At 41.0% G+C, this 25,655-nt stretch overlaps 1 protein-coding gene across 1 annotated transcript in view; it reads left to right on the top strand.

The window, feature by feature from the left end:
- FANCC (Fanconi anemia complementation group C) overlaps nt 1-25,655 on the top strand; it is a 261,505-nt gene that overhangs the window by 204,388 nt on the left and 31,462 nt on the right. The window contains exons 8-10 of the mRNA XM_003783068.3: nt 8,332-8,488; nt 18,882-18,934; nt 20,218-20,317. Coding sequence (XP_003783116.3) covers nt 8,332-8,488; nt 18,882-18,934; nt 20,218-20,317 — 310 coding nt within the window. The remainder of the gene's footprint in view (nt 1-8,331; nt 8,489-18,881; nt 18,935-20,217; nt 20,318-25,655) is intronic.

Consider the following 25,655-nt stretch of genomic DNA (forward strand, 5'->3'; position numbering starts at 1 on the left):
TGGGCTCAAGCGAGTCTCCTGCCTCCGCCTCCCAAGCAGCTGGGACCACAGGCGCCCGCCACAACGCCCGGCCATTTTTTGGTTGCAGCTGTCATCGTTGTTCGGTGGGTCCGGGCTGGGGACTCGAACCCGCCACCCTAGGTGCACGTGGCTGGCGCCCCAGCCGGCTGAGCTATAGGCGCCGAGCCAAGAGGGGGGTTTTTGATACACGTATGAATTGTATAATGATGAAGTCAGGGCTGTTAGTGTACCCATCACCTGAGTAGTATACATTGTACCTTATAGGTGATTTTTGGTATCTCATCTGCCTCCCACATTCCCCCGTTCTGAGTCTCCAATGTCTTATTATTCCACTCTGTATGGCCACATGTATGATGAGAGAGTACTTGGGGTATTTGTTTGCTTATTCCTGAGATATTTCACTTAGGCTGATGCCATCCAGTTCCATCCAAGTTGCTATGAAAGACATTATTTCATTCTTTTTATGGCTGAGTAGTACTCCATGGCATGTGCATGCATACACATAATCCCACCATATATATATATGCCACATTCTCTTTATCAGTTGATGAGCACTTAAATTGATTCCATATCTTTGCAATTGTGAATTGTGCTCCAATAAACATGAGTGTGTGTGTCTTTTTGATACAGTGACTTCTTTTCATTTTGGTAGATACTTTGTAGTAGAATTTCAAATGGTAGGTCTACTTTTAGTTCTTGGATAAATCTCCATACTGTTTTCCATAGAAGTGGTACTAACTTACATTGCTTTCAATAGTGTATAAATGTTCCCTATTAACTGATTATTTTTTTTTTTTTATTTTTTATTATTTATTTATTTACTGAGACAGAGTCTCAAGCCGTTGCCCTGGGTACAGTGCAGTGGCATCACAGCTCACAGCAACCTCCAACTCTTGGGCTTGAGTGATTTCCTTGCCTGAGTTTCCCAAGTAGCTGTGACTACAAGTGCCCGTCTGGCTACTTTTTGGTTGTAGTTGTGATTTGTTTGGCAGGCCCTGGGCTAGATTTGAACCCACCAGCTCTGGTGTATGTGGCTGGCACCCTAGCTGCTTTTTTAGTAATGGCCATTCTGACATGGATAAGGTGGTATCTCATTGTGATTTTAATTTGCATCTCTCCAATGATAAGTGATGTAGAACATTTTTCATATTTTTTTGCCATTTGTATATCTAATTTTGAAAAATGTCTGTTCATGTCTTTTGCCCACTTTTTAATGGGGTTGTTTTTTTTCTTGCTGATTTGTTTGAGTTTCTTATAGATTCTGGATATTAATCCTTCGCTGGATGTATAGTTTGTGAACATTTATTCTTGTTCTATAAGTTGTCTATTTATTCTGTTATTTATTTTGCCTTTCAGAGACTTTTTAGCTTAGTCTTTTGTTTTCATTGTATTTACTTTGGGGATCTTTGTTATAAATATTTGCATAGGCTAACGTCCAGAAGAGTTTTTCCTGTTTTCTTAGAGAATTTTTATGGTGTCAGATTTTACATTTAATTTTTAGTCCATCTCATTTTAATTTTTGTGTATGATGAAAGGCATCCAGTTTCATTCTTCTGTGTGTGGCAATCCAGTTTTCCCAGCATGATTTATCATATACAGTGTCCTTTCCCTAGCTGTATGTTTTTGTCTGCTTTGTTCAAGATGAGCTGGTTGTAGGTATGTGGTTTCATTTCTGGGTTTTCTATTCTGTTTGATTGATCTGCATGTCTACTTTTACACCAGTACCATACTGTTTTGACTGCTAAAGCTTTGTAGTATAATTTGAAGCTGGGTAAGATAAAACCTTCAGATTTGTTCTTTTTGCTTAGGATTCTTTGGCTATTTATGTTCCCTTTTTATTTCATATGCAATTTGGGATTTTTTTCTAGTTCTGTGAAAAATGGCATTGCTATTTGATAGGAATTACATTGAATCTGTAAATCACTTTGGCCAGAATGGACATTTTAACAACATTTATTCTTCCAGGCAATGCCTGTGGCTCAGTGAGTAGGGCGCTGGCCCCATATACCGAGGGTGGCAGGTTCAAACCTAGCCCTGGCCAAACTGCAACAAAAAATAGTTAGGTGTTGTGGCAGGCACCTGTAATCCCAGCTACTCGAGAGACTGAGGCAAGAGAATTGCCTAAGCCCAAGAGCTGGAGGTTGCCATGAGCTGTGATGTCATGGCACTCTACCAAGGGCAACAAAGTGAGACTCTGTCTCTAAAAACAAACAAACAAACAAAAACAATATTTATTCTTCCAGTTCGTGAGCATGGGATGTTTTTCCGTTTGTGTCATCAATGATTTCTTTTATCAATGTTTTGTAGTTCTCCTTGTAGAGATTTTTTACTTCTTTGATTAACTGTATTTCTAGGTATCTTATTTTCTTTGCGGCTATTGAAAATGATACTAAGTTCTTGATTTGTTTCTTAGCTTAGCTGTTATTAATGTATAGGAATGCTACTTATTTATGTATATTAATTTTGTAATCTGAGACTTTACTGAATTTATTCTAGGGGTCTGTTGGAGGAGTCTTTAGGGCAGTGGTTCTCAACCTTACTAATGCCTCCTAATGCATTAGGAGGACCCTTTTAATACAGTTCCTCATGTTGTGGTGACCCCCAACCATAAAATTATTTTCGTTGCTACTTCATAACTTTAATTTTGCTACTGTTATGAATTGTAATGTAAGTATCTGATATGCAGGGTGTATTTTCATTGTTACAAAGGGGTCGCGACCCACAGGTTGAGAACCACTTCTTTAGGGTTTTCAAGATAATAAGCAAACAGGGATACTTTTACCTCCCTTTTTCTGATTTGTATGCCTGTTAGTTCCTTCTCTTGCCTCATTGCTCTGGCTAGGATTTCCATTGTTATGTTGAACTTCTCTACTACTGTGCTGAATAGAAGTGGTAAAAGTGGCATCCTTGTCTTGTTCCAGTTCTTAGGGGAAATGCTTTCAACTTTACCTCATTCAGAATGGTATTGGCTGTGGGTTTCTCCTATATGGCTTTTATAATTTGAGTTATATTCTCTATGTGCCCAATTTGTCAAGAGTTTTTATCATGAAAGGGTGCCAGATTTTGTCAGGTTTTTTTTTATGCATCTATTGAGATAATCATATGGTTTTTGTTTTTAATTTTATTTATGAAATGAATCACATTTGTTAATTTAACATGTGTTGAAACAGCCTTACATCCTTAGTATGAAACTCACTTGATTATGGTGAATTATTTTTTTGATGTGCTGCTGGATTCTTTTTACTACCATGTTTCCCCCAAAATAAGACACTGTCTTATATTTATTTTTTCTTAAGAAGACACACTAGGGCTTATTTTCAGGGGATGTCTTGTTTTTATTAAGTATAATACAACAATCTACATTTATTCAAATACAGTTAAGTCATCTTTTTCTGGAACCTAACAGGGGGAGCCGACCTTGTTGGTGGGGCTGGCGCTAGTGATGCATTAACTCCTTTCCCCAAGCCATTTACACGAGAACAATATGCCTGTGACCCATGGTTACCACACATTCACCCACACAAGTGCAAATGGCTGGGAGAAAGGAGTTGTGGCAGATAAAAGATATTCCAGTCTTCCTTACCGCTCAACGCTGAAATGCAGGGCGTGGCTATGCAAATATGCTGCAGAGCCACACCCATCACTAGGTCTTATTATGGGATAGGGCTTATATTTAACAAATGCATAGAAATCCTGCTAGGGCTTATTTTGGGGGGTAGGTCTTATTTTTGGGGAAACATGGTAGTACTTTGTTGAGAAAAATCAGACATTTAAATGTTGTGAAATAGGCTCTGCACCTGTACCTCAAGTGGCTAAGGCACCAGCCACATACACCAGAGCTGGCCAGTTTGAATCCAGCCCAGGCCCACCAAACAACAATGACAACTACAACCAAAAAATATCTTAGCGCTGTGGTGGGTGCCTGTAATCCTAGCTACGTGGGAGGCTGAGGCAAGAGAATCACTTAAGCCCAAAGAGTTGGAGGTTGCTGTGAGCTGTGATGTCACAGCACTCTATCCAGGGTGACAGCTTGAGATTCTGTCTCAAAATAAAAAAATAAATAAAAAATAAATGTTGTGGAATAATACAGGTGAATGTTTAAGTGAAGAAAGGTTATACCAAGGACAGAAAGGTAGCAAAGAGTTAATAGTAAATAAAGTTCCCATTTCTGTTTATCCATTGATTGAGACTTCCTGACATCCCGCACTCCCTGTTTTTTTTTTTAACCTTAATAAGTTATGATCACAAAATGAGTCATTGAACAAGATTACTTTTCAAATAAAAATCTGCTAGTAGTGATTTGTAATAATTAGAAATTCTAGTTTGGGTTTGGACCTTTCTTCTGCTGGTGTTTTTTGTACTTTGCTTTGAGAAATGGGTTTCTTTACACAAAGAAATGATGATGGTACTATTTCCTCTACTTTGATATATTTCTTAGATCAGGTTCTCATGTAAATATGCCCTTAGGATGTAATAGAGAGTACTCTTCCCAGTTCCTTGGATTGAAGCAATTCTCCAAAAAAATTGGTCTCAGGGTTTTTTGGTTTCTGTAGTAGTCCAAATAGCCTTTGTGCTCTTCCTGGTTTGAAAAGGTGGACAGAAGTCCCACCCCCTCTCTGCTGCTCAGACAGGTTTAGAACACACCTTCTCAGACTGGCATCTCTCGCATCAGGAACATTTCTTGCAAATCATTTAATTCCACATTCTGGTTTTTTATTGTAGCTATAAAAAAACATTTGGAACCAAAATTATTTAATAAGCAGCCAGACCGATTTCTTTAACTACTATCTTTTTTTTGAAAGGGATGGGGACAAATAATTGCCTCACTAAATTGATTATTTGTGGAAAATTTTTTAACATATCAAGGCGGCATCTGTCTGGAAGAGTCTAATAGCAAGAAGTATTAAAGCAGGAAAGAGGGTCCTGTCCATTGCTTCACGTTAGAAACTGTCAGTAAAAATCAGATGTTCTATCTGACAGCACTGACTGGAGCCCATTCCTCATTATTTTAAAGGGGAAAGTTATAATGTATTACACATAAGCACCGAGTGCCCTACCAATTTCCTAAAACATATTTATAATACAGAAAACTCGTTGTGATTATTAGGTGGGAATTTGAGAGAGCCAAGTTTTTATCTTATTCTGTTTTTCTTGAATTCATCATTTTGATCAATTCCAGACAGATGGATGGAACAAATATAGTACAGAGAAAGGACAACCTTAGAGTTTCTATGACTAACACATGTTGAACAGAATGAAATTTGTCAGTGTCCCTAAAAACATTTTGTTTTTGTTTTTTTTTAACTTTACTGGCTCCTTAAAAATTTTCACAAAACTTATATTCATTTTATGCCAAACAATATAATACAGGGATATGTACAGGAAGTGTTCATTATCTTCCCCTTATCAACCTTCATTATTCTGGATACCACATCTTATATTTTTGCAAACATATAGAAATCTATATAAAACAACTCTCTCTCTTTTTAAAGTAGCTTTGAAAATAAAAAGATGCACACCACATGCATCACTTTGGAACATGTTTTTTAACCAACATGTCTTAGATGTTCCTTACAGGATATAGATCCAGCTCTTTTTTAAAACTTGGGAACGTATCCTATGATATGAATGGAGGACACCTAGTTCTGCTGCCCCCTCAGATGTACATTGCAGTTGTTTCTAATTTTGGCTTTGGGATATTGCTGCAATACATGTCTTCATGCTTCTATTTCTGCCAGACAGATTCACAAAAGTGTAATTATTAAGACAAGGGACATGTGTGTTTTACATTTTCTCAGAATTATGAAGCCACTCCCTGCCCCACCTGCAGAACACCACTCAGCGTTGGGTGTTCCCACTTTTTTCAGCATTTGCAGTGTAAGGGGAAAATGATATGGCCCTGCTGTGTTTGCCTTGCTTTACTATTAATTACGTTGAAGATCTGTATATTTTTAGGCCATTTGCATTTATTTTTCTTGTGGTCCACCTTTTTTATTTCAAAAACGACCTGATGCACATGAAGAGCAATGTATATAATACGAATGAATTGGCCCAACCAAACTGTGCTATGCAAGCATATTAAGATCGTACTGCCTTAGCGATTTCTTCATCCAAGAGTGATGATGAAGAGTTAAGTCACTGATGCTTCAGAGAAAAATAGATTTAATTGATAATAGATGATTCAAATATTAAACGTGCATTCATAAATTTAATCATTTACGGAAGTTAGTAGAATGTGCTGTGAAGCAACTCTCTAATTTTTAAAAACCTTTAATATACGCATTTTTCAAACTGTTCCTGAGACTACAACAAAAGCATCGTGCACTTACTGGCTTGAGTGTGACTCTGACAAGTGACGGTGTAACCATGCCACACCTTCCAGTTCCCATATTTGTTGGAGCTGACCTGTTTGCACGACAGATTGGTATCTAGCACTACAGCACATCTCTCCTCACCGTGACCTGATGGAGTAAATGGCATCCACTGTATCATGGCTGTTAAGGGCATTAGGATACTGTACTGGCTGAGGAACTTTCACGAAAGTGAAATGCTTTTCTATTAATGTGTATGTTTATTTTATGTGGATCTTGAACAAAGACAAGGTCTAATGAAACAGGGCAGAAGATGGCGCTGAGTGAGAGGGACGAGCCACTGAGCAGCCGGCTCTCTGTGATTGAAGCTAAGAGTACCCTCTCCCCTCCCAAGGGGTGTGGGAGATGGGGAGATGGGGGAAGGAACCCTGCTAGAGGGTCGCAGACACTTAAAGCTCATGGTGCAAATGTGAGACCAGAAAGAGGCTCTGAGGAGGCTTGCTCCCCACCTTGCTGCCTGCTCCTTCACAGCCCCCCCATTCCCCCCATTCCTCAGGTACTTCCCTACTCCTCTTGTGCCAGGGTCAATCCAGGACAAGATCTGCAGGAATTGATCTGAGCAAGAAGAAAAAGCAAAAGCATTGGCAGCTGCATCTCTGGCTCCCCTGCTTTGCCTCTTCCTGCTGCTGGACCCAATCTTTGGGCCTCACACCAGCTCTGCAGAAAAATGGCCCAAGAGTTGTGGTGAAGGGACAATCAGCAAAGGGGTTCTTACTAGGTGCTGGGGAGCCTTTGCCCCAGCTCTGGTTTTCCTTATTAGTAGCAGTAAGCATCTGTGGCAGAGCCTTGGAAGCACCCTGCTGTCTGGAACGCATAGGTAAAGAGCAGCAGGCCCTGGGGGTGTCTCCCTGGCATCCCAGAGCCACTACACGGGCTCAGAGTAAAGGGGTAGTAGAGCCCAAATCCACTGACAGAGAAGGACCTCCAAATATACTATTCCTGTAGAAACATACCTGCACGAAAAGGTTCTGTGAATAGAGTTTCCCACTTAAAATCCACTATGCATCAACTAGGCCATAACCACTGTATAGGAAATTGTTTTGTTTTTTTTTTGAGACAGAGCCTCAAGCTGTCCCCCTGAGTAGAGTGCTGTGGCATCACAGCTCACAGCAACCTCCAACTCCTGGGCTCAAGCGAGTCTCCTGCCTCAGCCTCCCAAGTAGCTGGGACCACAGGCATCCGCCACAATGCCTGGCTATTTTTTTGTTGTTGCAGCCATCATTGCTCTTTGGCAGGCCTGGGCTGGATTCGAACCCGCCACCTTAGGTGTATGTGGCTGGCGCCTTAGCCACTTGAGCCACAGGCGCCGAGCCAAAATTGTTCGTAAAAATATTTAACTTGCAAGCTGCAAGTTTATAAATATGGTTATTGAATACTTACTGTGTGACAAACACTGTGCTAATCATTGTGTGTGTGCTAACTGCATTTTATCTTTACAACAGCTCTATGAAAGAGGTAGGCCCATTTTACGGATGAATAAACTGGAGTTTAGAGGTTAAGTAACTTTTGGAAGTCCCACAATTGGTAGGCGGTAGCTGTAAGACTCAAACTTAGATTTGATTCCATACTTTAAACCATGATGATGTGATTTCAAATGTAACTATTTCTTAAAGTTAGGGACTGATAACGCAAGGCTGTTTTCCATCTCATTTTTATCACTCTCTTTTTCTTCTATGACTGTATTTGCTTATTCCTTTTGAAGACAGTTTTTTTTCTGGGCATTTCTCTGGTTTCTGAACGTTGAGTTGAAGTGGAAGCATATTCACATTATTTTGCAAATGAGCACTTGGTAAATATTCACTGATACTATAAATATTAACTGCTGCTTTGACCACACTGAGAAGAAGTTTCACAAATTGGATTAGTAATTGCATTTTGAACTTTCTTAATCTTTTTTCAGTAATCCATTTCTATTTAACATTTTATTTCTTGCTGAAAGGAAGAAGATTTCTCTTCGCACGTCAGCTATAGTCTGCCTCTGGCTTCGGCACCTTCCGAGCCTTGAAAAAGCAACGCTGCATCTTTTTGAAAAGCTAATCTCCAGTGAGAGAAATTGTCTGAGAAGGATGGAATGCTTTATAAAAGATTCATCACTGGTATGTGCTGCGCTTTGAAGAGAAAAATACTTAAAGGAGATGGTGGGAATCATTTCTTTTAGTCAAAGAACAAAAACAAGGGAGAAGATAGAAAGAAAAGCACAATTGGAACCTTTAAAAATAATTGTATATTTACATTTTATTTTAAAAATACTGACATGGGGGGCTTTTCTTCATGCTTGAGGCATGCAGGGAGAGATTTGAAATTTACTTCATTGGTGTACCAAATGTTCCATATTCACAAGAGTTGATGTTTGGATAGCACACGTTTTGAAAACAGTATTTTGGGCCAAGTGCAGTGGCTCAAGCCTGTAATCCTGACACTCTGGGAGGCCAAAGCTGGTGGACTGCTTGAGCTCAGGAGTTTGACACCAGCCTGAGCAAGAGTAAGACCTTATCTCTACTAAAAATAGAAAAAAGAAGCTGAGTGTTGTGAGGGGGCCCATAGTCCCAGCTGCTGGGAGGCTGAGACAAGAGGATCACTTGAGCCCAAAAGTTTGAAATTGCTGTGAGCTATGACTGCACAGCATTCTACCCCAGGGCAACAGAAGGAGACTCTGTCTCAAACAAATAAATCAATAAAATAAAAACAGTATTTTGTATTTAAGCATGAAAAGAAAATTATTAGAAATGAAGATCTTATGGATTAGAGGAGATATCAATTAACAAAAACATTCAAAAAGTAAACTTTTAGCTCTTTAGTAGAGGAAAAATAAAACACTCCAAAGAAACAAAACCAAACACCAGAAAAATGGTTAAAGCAACAAAACTAAGACCTCTGTAAGTCTTCTTTTGGTGTGAAGCTGCCTGCCTTGAAACCTCCCCTGCACAGCAGCTCGGGGGCCCCTGGACCCTCAGGGCTGTGAAGTTGGGCGGGAGATCTGTATGGGCCTCCCTTGCCTGGCCCATTGTCAGGCAGAGCTCAGAGCCTGCCTGGTGAGGTATTTTCCTTCTGTGGAATTTGAGCACATTTTTATAAAAACCAATGCACCCGAAAAAAAAATTCAAAAAATTACAGGTGCCCTGGGCTCCCAGGGTCTGTTTTCCAGAAATGTCAGGGAACTTTGCCATGTTTTCCCAGTAGCTTTTGTAGTCTGCAGGGATTTGGCACAGAGATCATCTTCCTGTTGTACAGATGGAGGAAGGGAGTTGAGAGAGCCACGGTGAACAACCTGGTCTTCAGTGGGTGGCCAGGACACAGGGAAGAAGAGCGTGTTCTCCTCTCAGCTCGTCTTCCGCTGAGCTTGAGGAAGGCTCTGCGGCTGTCCTGAGTTCACACGACCCACATCTCCCAGGCACCTTCCACTTGTTTATTCACTTGGAACTTCCTGTGTTCATTCCCTTTCAGGTTGGAGGCTGTGTAATGGAACACTAATTGAACTAGTTGCCTTCTTCCTCCATCCTGTTTTTCTCCACCAGGGCCTTGTCTGGCCTCCCCCTTGTTTCACGGCCTCTCTCTGCCTCGTGTTCTGGGGCCTCCCAGGTGAATGTGGTTAGTGTGGCAGTGGGAACAGCCACGCTGCTTTCACCTTTGCGTTAGGCAGCACAGCCTGAACCCACTGATCTAACGTTTATAATGTTTGATAGAAAAATAAGAGAAATAAGGCAGATACATATTAATATTGAGAGAGCCCAAAGAGGGTATTGTTTAAGGATAATTACTACCTGACCTCACTGTCCAAAAGAATTGTACATTAAGGCAAGAAATAGGAATGTACCTTATTTAACAATAATTACATTACAATTAAAAATAAAAACTTTAGAAGCCCTCTGGCAACTCATTCCAAGTGATTAAAGGTAATAAATTACCTTTATTGTCTGGTAAAAGTCTTTATTTCTAACTTAAATGTGCATGCTATAATTTAAGTTTATTTTCTGTGCTCCTTTTTCAGTGGCAAAATATATTAACTGTGCTACTTGCCTGCTCCCAGGGTGCTTATAAAATTTGAGTCTTTTCCCCATTGAAAAATTCCAGTCCTGTTGCCTTTTCTGCAACCTTTCCTTGATACTTGTGGTTCTTCTCTGAACCTTCTCCATGTCCTTTTCACTTGTGGCCCTCAGGCCTGAGCAGCACTAGTGATAGTGAGCACAGCGGGAAAGAGAGACAGGAGCCCTCCCGTCAGACAGCACGCTGTGCAACATGCAGGATGCAGTTTGTCCTTTACAGTAATCTCCCTCCAGTCAAACAGCTTTGTAGTCAGTTGATTTACAAAAGTTTTTATCAGGATCATGTGTGTAGAGATTCAGCGCTTCCATTGTGGTTAAAGGGGGATTCTAGAGGGTGTTATTTGGTTTAATTTATTGTGGCGTTGGCAGGATGTGACCTCTCTGTGCCTTATGGTTCCAGGAGGTAATTACAACACAGACAATGAGCTGGAAGCCCCTGATTGGTAAGGGCTATTCTCCTCCAGCATCTTGGGCCCACGGTGCCAGAAAGCAAAGCAGCCTGGAATCAGCCTGTGACGTGGCTGAGTGATTACAGGGTAACCCGAAGAACCTGCTTCCTAATTGCATCATCTGATTCCTTTATCGCAGTGCAGCATCTTGGTGCAGTGACAGGACTGTACCGGACTATCAGAGCGATCTCTAGGACTCAGATAGCACGAACCGCTGTGCTTTGCTCCAGGAGAAACCTGATGCCTATTACATTAGGGTTGGATTCTGAGAGTAATTAAAGTGTGATGGTCTATATAACTTGTGTTTTATATAGAGCACTGTTAATTATATGTCTGTCTCTTGGGACTATCCAGAATGAGTCCTGGAAATTCTATAGTTACCAAAATGTAACAAAAACAAAAGATAAAAGTGTGGTACAGGTTGTACAAAGTAAAATGACCTCCCTAAATGATCTTGGGACTCATAGGCCTGGTATTTTCTATTAAGACTATGAATAATAAGGGACTAGTGTAATATCACCTGAATATCTCTCTCTCTCTATATATATGTATATATATACATACATATACATATATATATACATAGCATTTGACTTCTAAAATACAAGTTTTCAAAACCTGTTTCCTTTTGAGGCTTCCCCTTTGCCTTCCATGGGCTAGACTGCTCTCGAGCACATGGCTGCCTGCCCCATTCGGTGACTCCTGAATCAAATGAAGTATTAACCCTAGTTTGTCATCTACTGTACAGACTGAAACTTTGGTTCACTTTCATCAAAAGCAAATGATCCTGTGTTTCCTTTGACAGTGCAGGCCCTCAGAGACCACAATCCATAACTTCAGACCTGACCTTAAAAACTGATGTCACTGGAAGCAGTGAAAGCCATTTGCTAATTATGCATCTTTCTTGGCACCATTCGGTTTCCCAAGGCTGGCTCTGAATCAGAAGGACGTTATGTTTTTCGGTTACAATTCTGTTTGCGGAGCCCAGAAAGCTATTGTTTGGATTCCACATTTGAATGAAAAGTGCTGGTGGGTGGCAGGGTGGCACTGTGCTTGGTTGCTGAGCTGCATGCCGGAGCAGGGAGGTACCCTGGTTCCCATGCCCTCCTAGCCGTTCTTCCGCTTGCTGACCCCACCCGCCACTGCCACTGCATCCAAAGGAGCTGCTCCCCTCACCTTCCCAGGCAGATCTGCCCCAAGAGAAAAGAGGACAGAGGAGGTGTGCTGGGGAGGCACCAAGGAGGCAGGATTGTTTCTGTTTCACTTAGATTTTATTTTATTTTATTTTTGCAGTTTTTGGCTGGGGCTGGGTTTAAACCCACCACCTCCGATATATGGGGCCAGCACCCTACTCCTTTGAATCGCAGGTGCTGCCTAATTTTATTTTTTTAAGTTTTTTTAAAATTTCCTATTAATGTGAAGGTACAATTAGGTTACAATGTTTGAATGTTTCACTTAGATTTTAAATCAGAGAATACTTCTGTTTATCTTTCCCACCTAAGAGTCTTCATAGCTCAATTTAAAGTGCATAAGAGAGTAAGAGTAAAACGTAGCCAAGTACCTCAGTGTCCTCCTCCATGTGAGATTGGATGCCTTCTTTTCCTCATTCTCCAGATAGCAATCGTAGCCTTCAAAATGAAATGGAAACTTCCTTACACAAAATCCCAATGTACAGTTTCTCCTTAGTAAAATGCTGTACTGAAGAATTAACTACATATCCTGGATAATGTTGTCAGTTTTCTGCGCTTGAATAGCTTTTCACAAATGTTCCAGGGTTTTCTTTTTTTCATTAGCAGTCTTTTTAGCACTTCCTTTTTGAGCTCTTTAGTATGGTGAATGTAATTTAAGAGCGGAGATAGATAATTCAGCAGTGGTGTTGTAGGAGGGTGTGGTGGCCCCTTATGTCTCTGGCTAAACGCTGAAAGGTCTGTATCTTGGACTGTGATTGCACTTTCCAGTGTTGGCCTCAAGGGGGCACCAGATCCCCCAACATTATCTCTATAGAGAAAGAGGCCCAGATGGCAAGTTCTGTTGTCACTGTTGGGGGTGCAGAGCTTTGCAACCAGTCAGAGGTGAAAAAACCCAAAACAGAGCAGGAGTGGAGCTGGAGAGGAAGGGTCATTGCCACTTGGGCTGATTTGAGAAGCATCAGGGGACCCAGGAGCTTTCTTCCTGCTCAGGCTCTACGAGCTAAACTACAGAGAGGCTGCTGGGCATAGCTAGGAGAGGACTTCAGACTTCGGGGGTTTTGTCCTTCATCCAGAGCTGGGCATCCCTGTGCCTTCCCATGACTGCCTCCCACTTACGTGTCCGAACACTCGGAGCACGTGTAAATTTAAAACGCAAAAGTACATTTGGTACTTGTTAAGTTCTTAAGCCCAGGAATGACAGATTTATCACTAATTAAACAATAATTGCATTATGGAGTACTGAAAAAGTTGCTTGTGTATAAACAACATCTGGTAAAGATTAAAAAGAAAGAATAATTTTTCCAAGCTCAAATTTGTTGAAAGAAACCTGAATGTTTTAAAACAAAATAGATCCTATGTTAAAGGGATATTTAGAGTCTAATGTTTAGTATTTTTAAAATAGAAAAGAAGAAAATGGCATAATAAAAAATGTGTGTTTATAAAAGTACCTCATTTTACATGATAGATGTGAAGGTTTTTTTTTTTTTTTTGAGACGGAGCCTCAAGCTGGTCCCCTGGGTAGAGTGCCATGGCATCACGCTCACAGCAACCTCCAACTCCTGGGCTCAAGTGAGTCTCCTGCCTCAGCCTCCCAAGTAGCTGGGACCACAGGCGCCTGCCATAATGCCTGGCCTTTTTTTTTTTTTGGTTGCAGCCATCATTGTTGTTTGGCGGGCCCGGGCTGGGTATTCGAACCCACCACCTTAGGTGTATGTGGCTGGCGCCTTAGCCGCTTGAGCCACAGGTGCCAAGCCAGATGTGAAGGTTTTATAGAAGTAGATTTTTTTAAAAAAATCATTTTTAACTCAATAAAGTAGTTTACTATTGAAATGAATCTTATGGAGAATCTTCTTTTTAAGAAGAAAGTTATTTTGTGGTGAATATAGTCACCCTTTTAAGTTATATACATACACTAATGAGAAGGACTTCTCACCTGCCCAGAGAAGAGTGCTTCAGAAGAGCCAGTTTACACAGGCAGGATTGCCCAGCTGATGGGCACATTGGAGGAAAAACTTGTTATCAGTTGATTTCTTCAAATGACCATTTCCTGAATAAAATATTTAAACTACATTAAAATAGATTGTGAAGGAGAATTATTCCAGGCTTAATGAACTTCACCTTCTAATTTGCTATTCTTTATTTTTAAGGAAAAGAAAGGGCGATAGAGGAAAAGGACTGGAGAATTTTTTCTGTTCTTCATTGCCTTTTCATTTTTTCTAAGAGACATTAACTTTTGTCTGTGAATTATCTTAAATTCTAGTATAATTTACCTTTCTAGTTTTCCTTTACACACTCTTTCCCTACACCCCCCACCCCCCCAAATCGAAAAGTGAAAAAAAATTTCTTCTTTAAAAAAAAAAAAATATATATATATATATATTTCTTCCTGAGAATTTTGTTCCATGTGTTCTCAGACCTCTTTCAAATTGAAAGTGGCTTGTACTAATCATTGATGAAAATAACAGCTTAAGCAAACATCAAGGACAGAGCTCAAGAATCAATGTTGTTTGCACAATTCATGGTGCAGAATGACAAGCTGGCCTGTCCTTTGCTTCTCCTCCAAAATACAGTAGTAGAGAACTTGTCGTACATTTATTTCATGTTGACTTTGTCTTGTTTTGCTGAGGGATGGGAACAGACTGCTTTTCTAGGTGGAGAGGAGGTACACAGTACAGTTTTGGGTAGCCGCTTGGGGGAGATTGGAGGGAGAGCTCCTCTTCAGCTGAAGGGAATGTACACCCAACAGGATGATCTGATCTTTGAGTGAAGGAAGGCAAAAGGTCCAGAGCTCTCCATCATCATTTTAATTTGTCCTCTAGCATTTAGTGGAAGGTCTGGAGGAGGGAAGAAGGACAAAACTCATGCTATTAAAGGCCTCCTGGTCACAGAGTTTCCCTAGAGTTCAAATCATCTGTATCTGAAAATTATTAGGCCAGATGGAGAAGAAAAGAGCTTGAGAAGAAACAGATTTTGGTAGGATGGAGAAAAACAAACAGATGGAACCCAAGAAAGGTTTTCTTTTCTTTCCTTATTTTTATAGAAAAGATAATGCCTGAATTGTGGGGCTTCAGAGCCCAGGTTTGCAGAGTGATCTGTGGTATATTACTGGAGAATCTGATTCTACAAATAAAATAGGACACAGAGGGGATAGATGTTTGCCCCATCACTCATGAGGATGCCGTAAAGACTTAAGGGGGAAGAAAGGCTTCCAAAGAAGTATATACTAAAACTTTGATTCTATTTGCAAGATTCTCTTGATAAGAAAAGCAGCTTTAGTTTTCTTTTGTGATTTGATGTCACTGGAACACATGCCTGACCTCTGAACATGCCAGACCTCATGAGGGGACTCGCTGACCCTGAAATTATGTGCTCAGAATATTTAAAGGATCACATTTTAAAAACCATTGGTAAAGGGTACAGATGAGAAAGAACTGTTCAGACCTCTGGTGTGGCAAGGGAAATGTTTTAAAATCAAAATCTCTGCCATTGCTGTTTCAGCAGGGTTCCCCTGCCACCTGGCACCTTATCTGTTTTAAAAGCTAAAGAAGGTTGTTAAAGCAGTTTGAAAGTAACCAAGGGTCTGAAATATTTGGAAAGAAAGAAACCTAAAAGAAGAGAGTCCATCTGCACGAGGAGATCAACCAGATTCTACACAGCCGGGAGACACTGAAAACATTTGATTGAGCTGTTTTGCTAGAAAACACTGCGTAAGTGAAGAGTATATCTAAGCTCCCATTCCCTTTTGACAGATTAAGTCAGAGCTGTCTTACTTGCTTCCTCTTGTGGTTTTCATGGTAGCCCTAATCCACACATGGGATCATCATTTTCTTTGACATTTGGAAATCCCTCTATTAAACAATTCTCTACCAGTGTCAAACCTATAGAATGGCTCTGGGATGGTTAGACCATTTAGAACAAAAAGAAGTTCTATTTTTACCCCTTTCAAGTTTGATCTTTTTTTCTGTCAATGCATTTTCAGGCTCTGTGTCTGCCTGTGGGCACATAACTGTGCTACTTGATCCTAAACACTCTTACTCAAGAGGCATATTTATATATGAAACTTCAAAAGCTTGCTCTGGCAAACTTAGATAAATCACATTTCTTCAAGACATGCATTTTGCTTTTTCCTTGTTTTATTTTTTCATTGTGAACACATAGAAACTTCTGTGATGTTTTCTGGGTATATGAAGTCTAACAATTAAGTTTGCAAACTTGCCACCATGTGCTTCCGTTAGCAGCACTGTAGAAACGCCTCGGTAAGGTTTCATAACCTTGGTTGTATTCGTGTTTCATCACTGTATTCATGTCAATGTGTGGCAGTAGCTTGCAGAGTGGTGTTCATTATTGTTGGGTATTTTTGTGTGCTGTCATGAGAATGTTGAAGCTTGAATTAGCTCAATGAACATACATTAAATTTCTTATTAAACTTGGCAATAGTGGAAGTGAAATTGGGGACATGTTAATTCAAGTTTATAGCAATGATGCCATGAAGAAAACAGTATACAAATGGATTAAACATTTTTCTGAGGAGAGAGAAAGTTTCATCGGTGAAGCAAGGTCAGGGCAGCCAGTAATGAGCAGGACTGATGAAAACATTGCAAAAATTCATTGAATTTTGTGTCAAAATCATCAGCTGACTGTGAGAAGCATAGCAGACTAAGTAAACATCGCTAGAGAAACAGGAAAATCTTAATTAAAAATCTTGGCATGAGAAAGGTGTGGCTCTTACATCACAACAATGTACTAGCTCACAGGAGCACTGTCTGTGAGGGAGTTTTTAGTACAGTAAACAAATAACTGTATTAGAACACCTTCTCTACTCAACCGATCTGGCCCCAGTGACTTTTTTCTTTGCCCAAAGATAAAGGAAATACTGAAAGAAGACATTTTGATGACATTCAGGACATCAAGGGTAATATGACAACAGCCCTGATGGCCATTCCAGAAAGAGTTCCAAAATTGAGGGGTGGCTGTGGACTAGGTGCTGGTATCAGTATACAGATCCTGAAGGGGAGTACTTTGAAGATGACCATACTGATTTTCACCAACAAAGTATATAGCACTTTTTCTAGGATGAGTTTGTGAACTTAATTGTCAGGCCTCATGTGTCCAGTGACCTCTTAATAACTGTTGTTATCTATAGTGAGTCTGAAATACAGGGAGAGTAACTGATTGGCCAAAGATCAAAGCCAAGAAATAACCTGCCTCTCTGTTGAACCACAGTTCTGCCAAATTACTTTCTCAAGTAGGTAATGAATTTATCTGTGAGGATGTCACGTTGGTTTCTTTTAGATGAACGTGCCTATCAGTGAAGAATGAGGGCATGGATTACTCTATTGGAAGAGAAGATAATTTTAACAAGCAAATCTCTCTCCTTTGAAGAATGAAAGGATGTTCATCCCATCATTTGAACAAGTGACACTCTTGCCAGTACCTCCTATGGCAGCCTGTAGTGGTGGCATATGAACACTAGATGGCACAGGCTCAATGCCACAACTCAAAAGGCCGCTTGCAGGAGGAGCCCAGCGGGAGCTCGGAGGTTCAGGGGCAGGCACCATGCTCCTGGTCAGCGGCATGCCCCAGGAGACTGGAGGGTTGGAGCATATCTTTTTTTCCTTTTTCTTGAAACTGTTCATGTTGAATGAAATATGACTCGAAGAAATTCTCCATAGAGCCTAACCCAGTAACATTTGAATACTATAGTAAAATATCTATTTTGGAACACAAATGAGCATTTTCATCTGGCATCATTTCATGCTTTGAGTTCTGGCCGAAAAGATAAGGACCCTGGGTCAGGCCCACTGAATCCCGCTGCCCCAGGCCACAGGAGGTCAGCTTCTGCAGATTTGAAGCATCAAAACTTCTCACAGAAATACTCAAGGAGTAAATTAGACATCTTTCATCATCCAAGATAATAGCAAGTTTGGTCTTCATCGGCCTTCTTTTGGCCCTCAATAACTTTAGCTGCTGCATTTATTGAATACTAAGATGCAAAGCCATTTCGTCCCTGGTGTGGTCCCTGGTTTCCTCACCGGTAATCCTAGCTTATTAAATGTGCTCATTACCTAAGAAACAGAGTGAAAAGAGGGTGGGTGCAGATCCAACCCTGGAGCTTTGCTAGCTGTTTGAACCTGTCAGACACAGGCACATTAGAGTGAAGTCAGCGACACAGACCATGTCTTCACTATAGCGTGCTGGTAGAAGGCATTTTCAAATTCTCCCTGCTACTTAGTTGATTGCTTTATAGATTATATGGGCTTATTAACAAAAATGTGGGACATACAAGGGCATAAAGAAGATACAAAGTTTACCCGTAATCCCCACCCAAAGAGAACCAGTGTTTGCACTGGTATATGGGGCTGTTCCAGTGCAACTTTTTTCTTTTCTTCTCTTTTTTTTCTTTTTTTTTTTTTTTTTTTTTTTTTGAGACAGAGTCTCACTTGCCCTTGATAGAGTGCTATGGTGTCATAGCTCACAGCAACCTCAAACTCTTGGACTCAAGCGATTCTCTTGCCTCAGCCTCCCGAGTAGCTGGGATTATAGGTGCCCGCCACAACACCCGGCTATTTTTAGAGACAGGGTCTCGCTCGCTCTGACTCAGGCTGGTCTCGAACTCATGAGCTCAGGCAATCCTCCCAGAGTGCTGGGATTATAGGCATGAGCCACCACACCCTGCCTCAGTGCAACTTTTTTCTAACCCAAAGGAATATGCTCATTTTCTGGGCAACTCACTAGCCTGACAAATAGCAGATTGTGATGGATAAAATGCCTGATATTTCACTTTCTCCGGGTCTTTTCTGTTTATAGCCTCAAGCATCCTGCCACCCTGCCATATTCCGAATTGTTGATGAAATGTTCAGGTAAATGTCTTACTATTTCTGTAGTGATTGATCTAAAAATGCTCAATTTTCAAACATGAATAAAAATCTTCTGTGGTAGTCTGTGGCTACACCTTAGGGAAATAAGGTAAAAGCTCAAAAGTCAGTGTTTATTTAAAAGCCAGTGCCTAAGAATTAAGATCGCTTTTTCTTTTTAAATTCTAATAATAATGATAGAAAAGAAAATTGAATTAGGCATTAATTTCATGAAATATTCACGTAGGGTTTTCCTCAGCTCAGAATAAAGGGTAGCAATATACTCCCTCCACCACATGAGGGCTGACCAATCTTTATAAAAGACTTTAAGGAAAGCCAAGAAAAATAAATAAATAAAGCCATTCTTAACAGACTTCTTCTGAAAGGCAAAATACACCAAGCATGTTATCTTCAAACATACGAATTTTTATTTTGAAACCGTGAGTACTTCTTGGGAAACAGATTGGATTTGCAGATGACAGGAGATGAAGAACTCACTGGACAAGAACTTGGGTCATGGCCGCCCATTGGTGGCAGTTGTAACCGCGGTGTCCTGAGACTAGAGCCTCAGGAAGTGTTTCTAGCCTCTGCGGTGGATACTGGGCAGCTGGGCTGTTGACTCTGTCCAGCCCCGCCTTACCCACAGCAGTGGAGGCTTCAGGGCAGACAGCAGGCTTTGGGTAAAGGAATTTTTATAATAACAAATAACTCACCACTTGTCTTGAAGCATCCCAACTTTAAGCTAAATGATCGTAGACCTAAGATTTCAGAATATGTAGTGTGTAGTTTAAAGCTAGCTAAGTTTGAGTTGATTTTTCTTTTTGCTTAAATAAATATAAAGAAAAATGAATTGTATAAAATTGCACAGAAACCAGGCACAAGCAGATTGTTTTGCTACTTTGCTGGGTGCGTGTGATTGAGCCATTTTATCCCTTTGAGCATGTCTGTCTTTGCTGGCAAAAGCAAAATGTTGATGTCACATGTCCAGGCATACAATAGAAGATACTTGTAAAGAGCATGTGAACCTACATGGAAAGGATTCTCAGTGCTTGCTAATTATAAAAACCAAGAAAGGGAGCGTTGCACACTGCAATTTTAAAGGAGGTATTTAGGAGAGGAAGAGAAAGATTTTGCCTATTTTCACACAAGGACTGAAGTGTGATGCGTTGAAATACTGCTGGAGCTTACAGCACAAAAAACATGTTTCCATTCTTCCCCCTTACAGTTCAAGTTCATGTGTTTGCCAGATTAATCATTAAACATGCTGTCATCTGACTTGCATTGTTCAGGTATGCACTCTTGGAAACTGATGGAGCCCCAGAAGTACTAGCTGCTATTCAGGTGTTTACACAATGCTTTGTAGAAGCTCTGGAAAAAGAAAACAAACAGGTTTGTTGGATTGTATACATTATTTATTCACCCAAAGAAAAAGTAGCTGGTAGGAGTAATGGCTAGTCACCAGAAAGTATCACTTTATTTTCAGTAATTTTGACGCATTGTTTCTTTCCCACAAAAAGCTTCCCAATGAGTGCCCCCAGCAAAGGTGAAACTATTTTTATTTTTATTTTTTTTATTTTTTTTATTTTTTTTGAGACAGAGCCTCAAGCTGTCCCCCTGGGTAGAGTGCCGTGGCATTACAGCTCACAGCAACCTCCAATTCCTGGGCTCAAGCGAGTCTCCTGCCTCCGCCTCCCAAGTAGCTGGGACCACAGGCGCCCGCCACAGCGCCCAGCTATTTTTTGGTTGCAGCCGTCATTGTTGTTTGGCGGGTCCGGGCTGGGGATTCGAACCCGCCACCTTAGGTGTACGTGGCTGGCACCTTAGCCGGTTGAGCTATAGGCGCCGAGCCGTGAAACTATTTTTAAGTTGAGATAGTTTCTATCTGCCCTGTGCCTTGGCACTCAAAGAGTCTATCTGCTGCTATATCTGAAAACTCTGTCATGCCAGCATGTGTTGACCTGGAGGCTGAATTAGCCTGGCCTGTGTTGTGTGCTGTCTGCCAAGCAGGATGCTGTCCTTCTGGCTGCATCTGACCACCTCCCAGGCCAGTGGTAGGCATCCTGGATCCATATGGCATGTGCTGAGCAGGAAGTGCCGCTTATTATGAAGTTGGATTAGACCTTCTTAATTCTTAGCATCTTCCCTCCTATGAGAGGGTGCAGGGATGAGGAGTGGCAGTGACCAGGAGGCTGTGTTAGATGCAGTCAGGAAACCAGAGGCTGGGCCTGGGCCCTGCACAGAGACTTGTACTCCAGGATACCGCAGCAGAGTCTGGGCCACAGCTGCCAAGGGCTGCTGACCAATTAGAGTTACCACATGAAACAGGAACCTTTGGTACTGAGAATTCTCACCTTTGGGCATTTTATTAATAATTGGCCTTTGCTTCTCATGGCCACAGACTTAACATTATGTGGCACTTTGTTCAGGGTGGGGCTGGCCTGCCAATCTTCTGTAAAGTATGTTGTGGTCCCTTGTAATGCTCTCTACAGTGTGACCAGCTAGGGCAGAGTAATGCCACTTAGCTCTCCTAAAACCCCACACACCCGTATGCCAAAGAAACCTCTCAGGTTTTATCAGATGTTTCAATATTTTAAGGCAAAATAAATATTTATGATTTATTCTTTCCCATCCTCATTTTCCCTAGGGAAGCTAACTAGACCATAGCAAACAGTGTTATCAATGGTACCCAAACCCGGAATTTGGGAGGAGCGCTCAGCTGAGAGGGGCTTGCTGGCCTTTACAAGTGTTTTGAGGCATAACAATAAATATCTTTCATACTCCCTTGTACATTATTTGTATTCCCAGTTAGGACCTGACCTCTAGCAACCTGCACCCTTGACTCCTGGAACACACCTAGGTTGTAGCAGAGGCCGCTGGGGAAGTAGTTTTGCTTTTCAGCATTACCTTGAGTCTGGTTTTTTTTTTTTTTTTCCATCAGCCTTGCCCTGAATCTCTCTGTTGGCCTTGGGCACAACGGATTTGGATTGGGGTTGCATTTGCTTTTAATTTAGACTAGAACCCTGACCAGGTAACATGTGATAAGAGATGTGGGGGCTACAAGGTGGGTCCTGATGTGAGGCAGGGTGGGGATCCAAAAAGAAGCAGGAATTCACAGCCCTCACCTTTGGCTCAGAATAGAAAAAAAACCTCTTACTTTGCAGGCACCTCTGTGTACATATTACACATCTATTCCTTTCTCTTCCTAGAGCTATTCCTGAGTTCCTGCTGGTTTTTGGAGTTTTTGTTTTATTTGTTTGTTTTTAAAACAGAGTCTCACTATGTCGACCTCAGTAGAGTGCTGTAGTGTCACAGCTCACAGCAACCTCAAACTCTTGGGCTTAAGTTGTTCTCTTGCCTCAGCCTCCCGAGTAGGTGGGACTACAGGCACCCACCACAACGCCCAGCTACTGAGTTCCTGCCTTTTTAAGTGATGGGTGCTCTACCTTCTTGAGTGCCCATTTTTAGCTAGTCACGATCCTTCCTGCCTGACTTCTGTCATATTTGGCTCATGTATGGCTCTCTCTGTGTTTCATTCTTTTGTAATAAAGTTATCTGAATCCAGGGAGACCTGGACCACTAGTGATAAGAACTTCTGTCTGTCTATATGCCACTGTTCTGTCTTACCTCTCTGCCATTCTCCCCCTTAATCACCACGTCTGAATTTTATGTTATTCCTTTGGTTTTTCTGAAAACAATTTGATCACATATATATGATTACATAGACCATGTTTTATTTCATTTTGGTTGTTTTTGAACTTTATTAAAAAACCAAACAGAGTAGTAGCATATATACGTGTATCTTTTAAGACATACTCTTTCTACTTAGTGTGTTACAAAGATGCCTTTATGTTGCCATGTATGGCTGTGGTAAAGTATTGTTGTATCGTAATCCAATGTGAAATGAACCATAGCATATCCGCTTTCCTGTATGGGTATTTTGTTTTCTGTTACAAACATGTTGCCCTGGGCACTGTGGAATAGAGACTTAGAGGTAGAAGCATTTGGTTGTTAGATGTGCCAAGGTTCAGCTTTAGTAGAGTCTGCCAGCTTGATTTCGGAAGTGGTAGTACCCATTGGCCCTCTCCTCAGCAGCGTGAAGAGACTGTTGTCAGAAGCGCTCACCTGCTGTGCTTCTTGCTCTCTTCTCACCCTTGCCCGCCAGCTCGTTCTCTCTGGGGGCACGGTGCAGCTCCGTCAGTGTGCCCTGTCAGACAGCAGGCAGAAACCCGAGGGTGCTGCAGCAAGCCGCCTTCTCTGTGCTGGCGTGGTGGTTCAGTACACACAGCAGGTCAGGTCAGGTCTTGGTTCCAGCAGCAGCAGAGTCTGATTACAGACTAGACTAAACCTCTCACAGATAAAAAGGATAAACCTCAGGCAAAACACTTTAAAAATCTATTTGAAGATACTAGAGAGCACCTGAAAAAGAAGACTGAACTAGAGGGGCTTCAACCCTGGAAAGGGAAGCGGCACCTGGCAGTCTTCCGCTTCTCACATCTCCTTTGCAGGTGGGGTGATGGGGCAGGGTCTGATTGACTCGAGGTGTCAAAAGATAAACTTCAGGCTGCCAGAGAGACAAGAAAAGGGAAGGGGCAAGAGAAAACCATGTCATAAGCTGGACATAAATACAGACCTACCAAGAAATATACCGACTACAAAAATTAAATGCAAGTTAATTAAATATTTTAGTAAAAAGAAATGTCAGACTTAATAAAAAACCAAGACCCAACTCTGCGGTGTTCTTAACAGATGTCTTCTAATTAGAAAGACACAGATAGATTGAAAGTAAAAGGAAGAAAAGAGATGTAGTGGGCAGGTAGTAAGCACAGGAAAGTGGGTAGTTCTGTGAGCAGCAAACTAAATGGACATCGAGGAGAAACTGTTAACAGAGGCCAAGAAGGGTGTTTCATGACAGGATGGTCATTTCGTCAGGAGAAATACCAGTTATAAATGGATATTGCCTAATACCAGAGTCTCAAAATACACGAAGTAAAGAAAGAAAAAGCCAGATCCACAGTCACACATAAAATACTTAGGAATACATATAAGATCTCTAACTGAAAACTGTAAAATATTGCCAAGAAAAACTGAATATAAGGAGAGAGAAGCCATATTCATGAACTGCTAAGATGTTTGTTCTCCCCAAATTGATCTATTGCTTCAATGCAATCCCAGTCAAAATCCCACCAGACTTTTAAAAATGGAGATTAACAAGCCGATTCTAAAACTTACATGGAAATGCAAAAGGCCTAAAGTAGCCAGAATAACTTTGAAAAACAAAAGCAAGACAAAATCAGAGGCCTCACCCTGCCTGGTTTCAAGACTGAAAGGCAGTGAAGTATTGGCAAAAGGACAGACATAGCTCAGAATTGAGTCCAGATGTGGACCCTACAGACGTGGTCAACTTCTTTTTGACAAGAAACACCAAGGCAATTCAATGGGAAAGGAATGTTTTCAACAAATGGTACTGGAATGACTGGATGTCCATCTGGGGAAAATGAACTCTGTGAATACAGCACATGACAGTTGGTTGGACATGGTCATAGGCTACAATGTAAATGTTAGGGCTATAGATCCCTCAGAATAAAATGAGGAGGATGTCTTTTTCAACATCAGAGTAATCTAAGATTTCTTAGGAGAGATGGAAAAAGAGGAGCACTGACCACGTGAAAAAAATGAGATAAATCAGATTTTATCAGAATTTAAAACTTCTATTTCTGATTGGTGGTATTAAAAATGAAAAAGCCAACCACCAGCAGGGAGACATTTACAGTTGTACCTCCATAGCTGACTACTTCCCTACATTTCCTCCCTCCTTAAATTGGCCTAATTTTCGTAGGCCAGACATGCGCTACATGTGCTCAGTGGAAGACCTCTTTTTGACCATCTCTGTGAGTTGTATTAATATCTTGACCATTTGCACTGTCTTCAACTATAGAGTGACCAGTTGAATCCACTCTACACTAAGGAGTGGAAGGTATGGACTTTACCTTTCATTTGTATTATTTTTTCTTTAGTATAAGTTCTTTTTTCATGTTTTATTATTACCAGGTGTTGGATTAGGGCTAAAATCCTATTTATCATGTGTTGTGGGAGATTTTTTTCATGTTGAAAAACTAGTCTGAATTGTAGGTAAGTCCTATAATTACTGAAAAAAAATTACAGTTAATTGAGATATAATATGGCCCAAAGAATAGAACTCAGAGAGCTGACATTGATGAAAAAGATTGATTTTGTACATTTTCTGGAAAGTAGAAGCCAAAAAGGACAGTGGAACATTTTGGTGTTAGCAAGAACACAGTTAGTAATATCCAGAAACGTAAATATGAGCACTTGGAGAGATATGGTAAGGAAAACAGAGACCTACACCTTAAAAGGAGGAAACCTTCCCTTGATGAAGTCAGCCAAGCCACATTAAGGTGGTTCAAACAAACAAAGGCAGTTAACACTTGAATCTCCAAGTGCTCCAAGTGAATCTCCAATCAAAGAAGTTGCTAAAAAGTTTGTACAAGAATTCGAGATGACAGATTGATGAGTGTCAAGTGATTGTCTTGAGAAATTTAAACTGCATCACAAGATCTCCCAGAAAGTCTTGTGTGGTGAATCCAGTGAAGTTCCAGTAGAAGTTGTGAAAGAGGCTCGGCGCCTGCGGTTCAAGTGGCTAAGGCGCCAGCCACGTACACCTACAGTGGCAGGTTCGAATCCAGCCTGGGCCCACCAAACAACAATG

The sequence above is a fragment of the Otolemur garnettii genome, unplaced genomic scaffold, assembly GCF_000181295.1.
Source record: "Otolemur garnettii isolate 467f Iridium unplaced genomic scaffold, OtoGar3 scaffold00006, whole genome shotgun sequence".
Taxonomy (NCBI): Eukaryota; Metazoa; Chordata; class Mammalia; order Primates; family Galagidae; genus Otolemur; species Otolemur garnettii.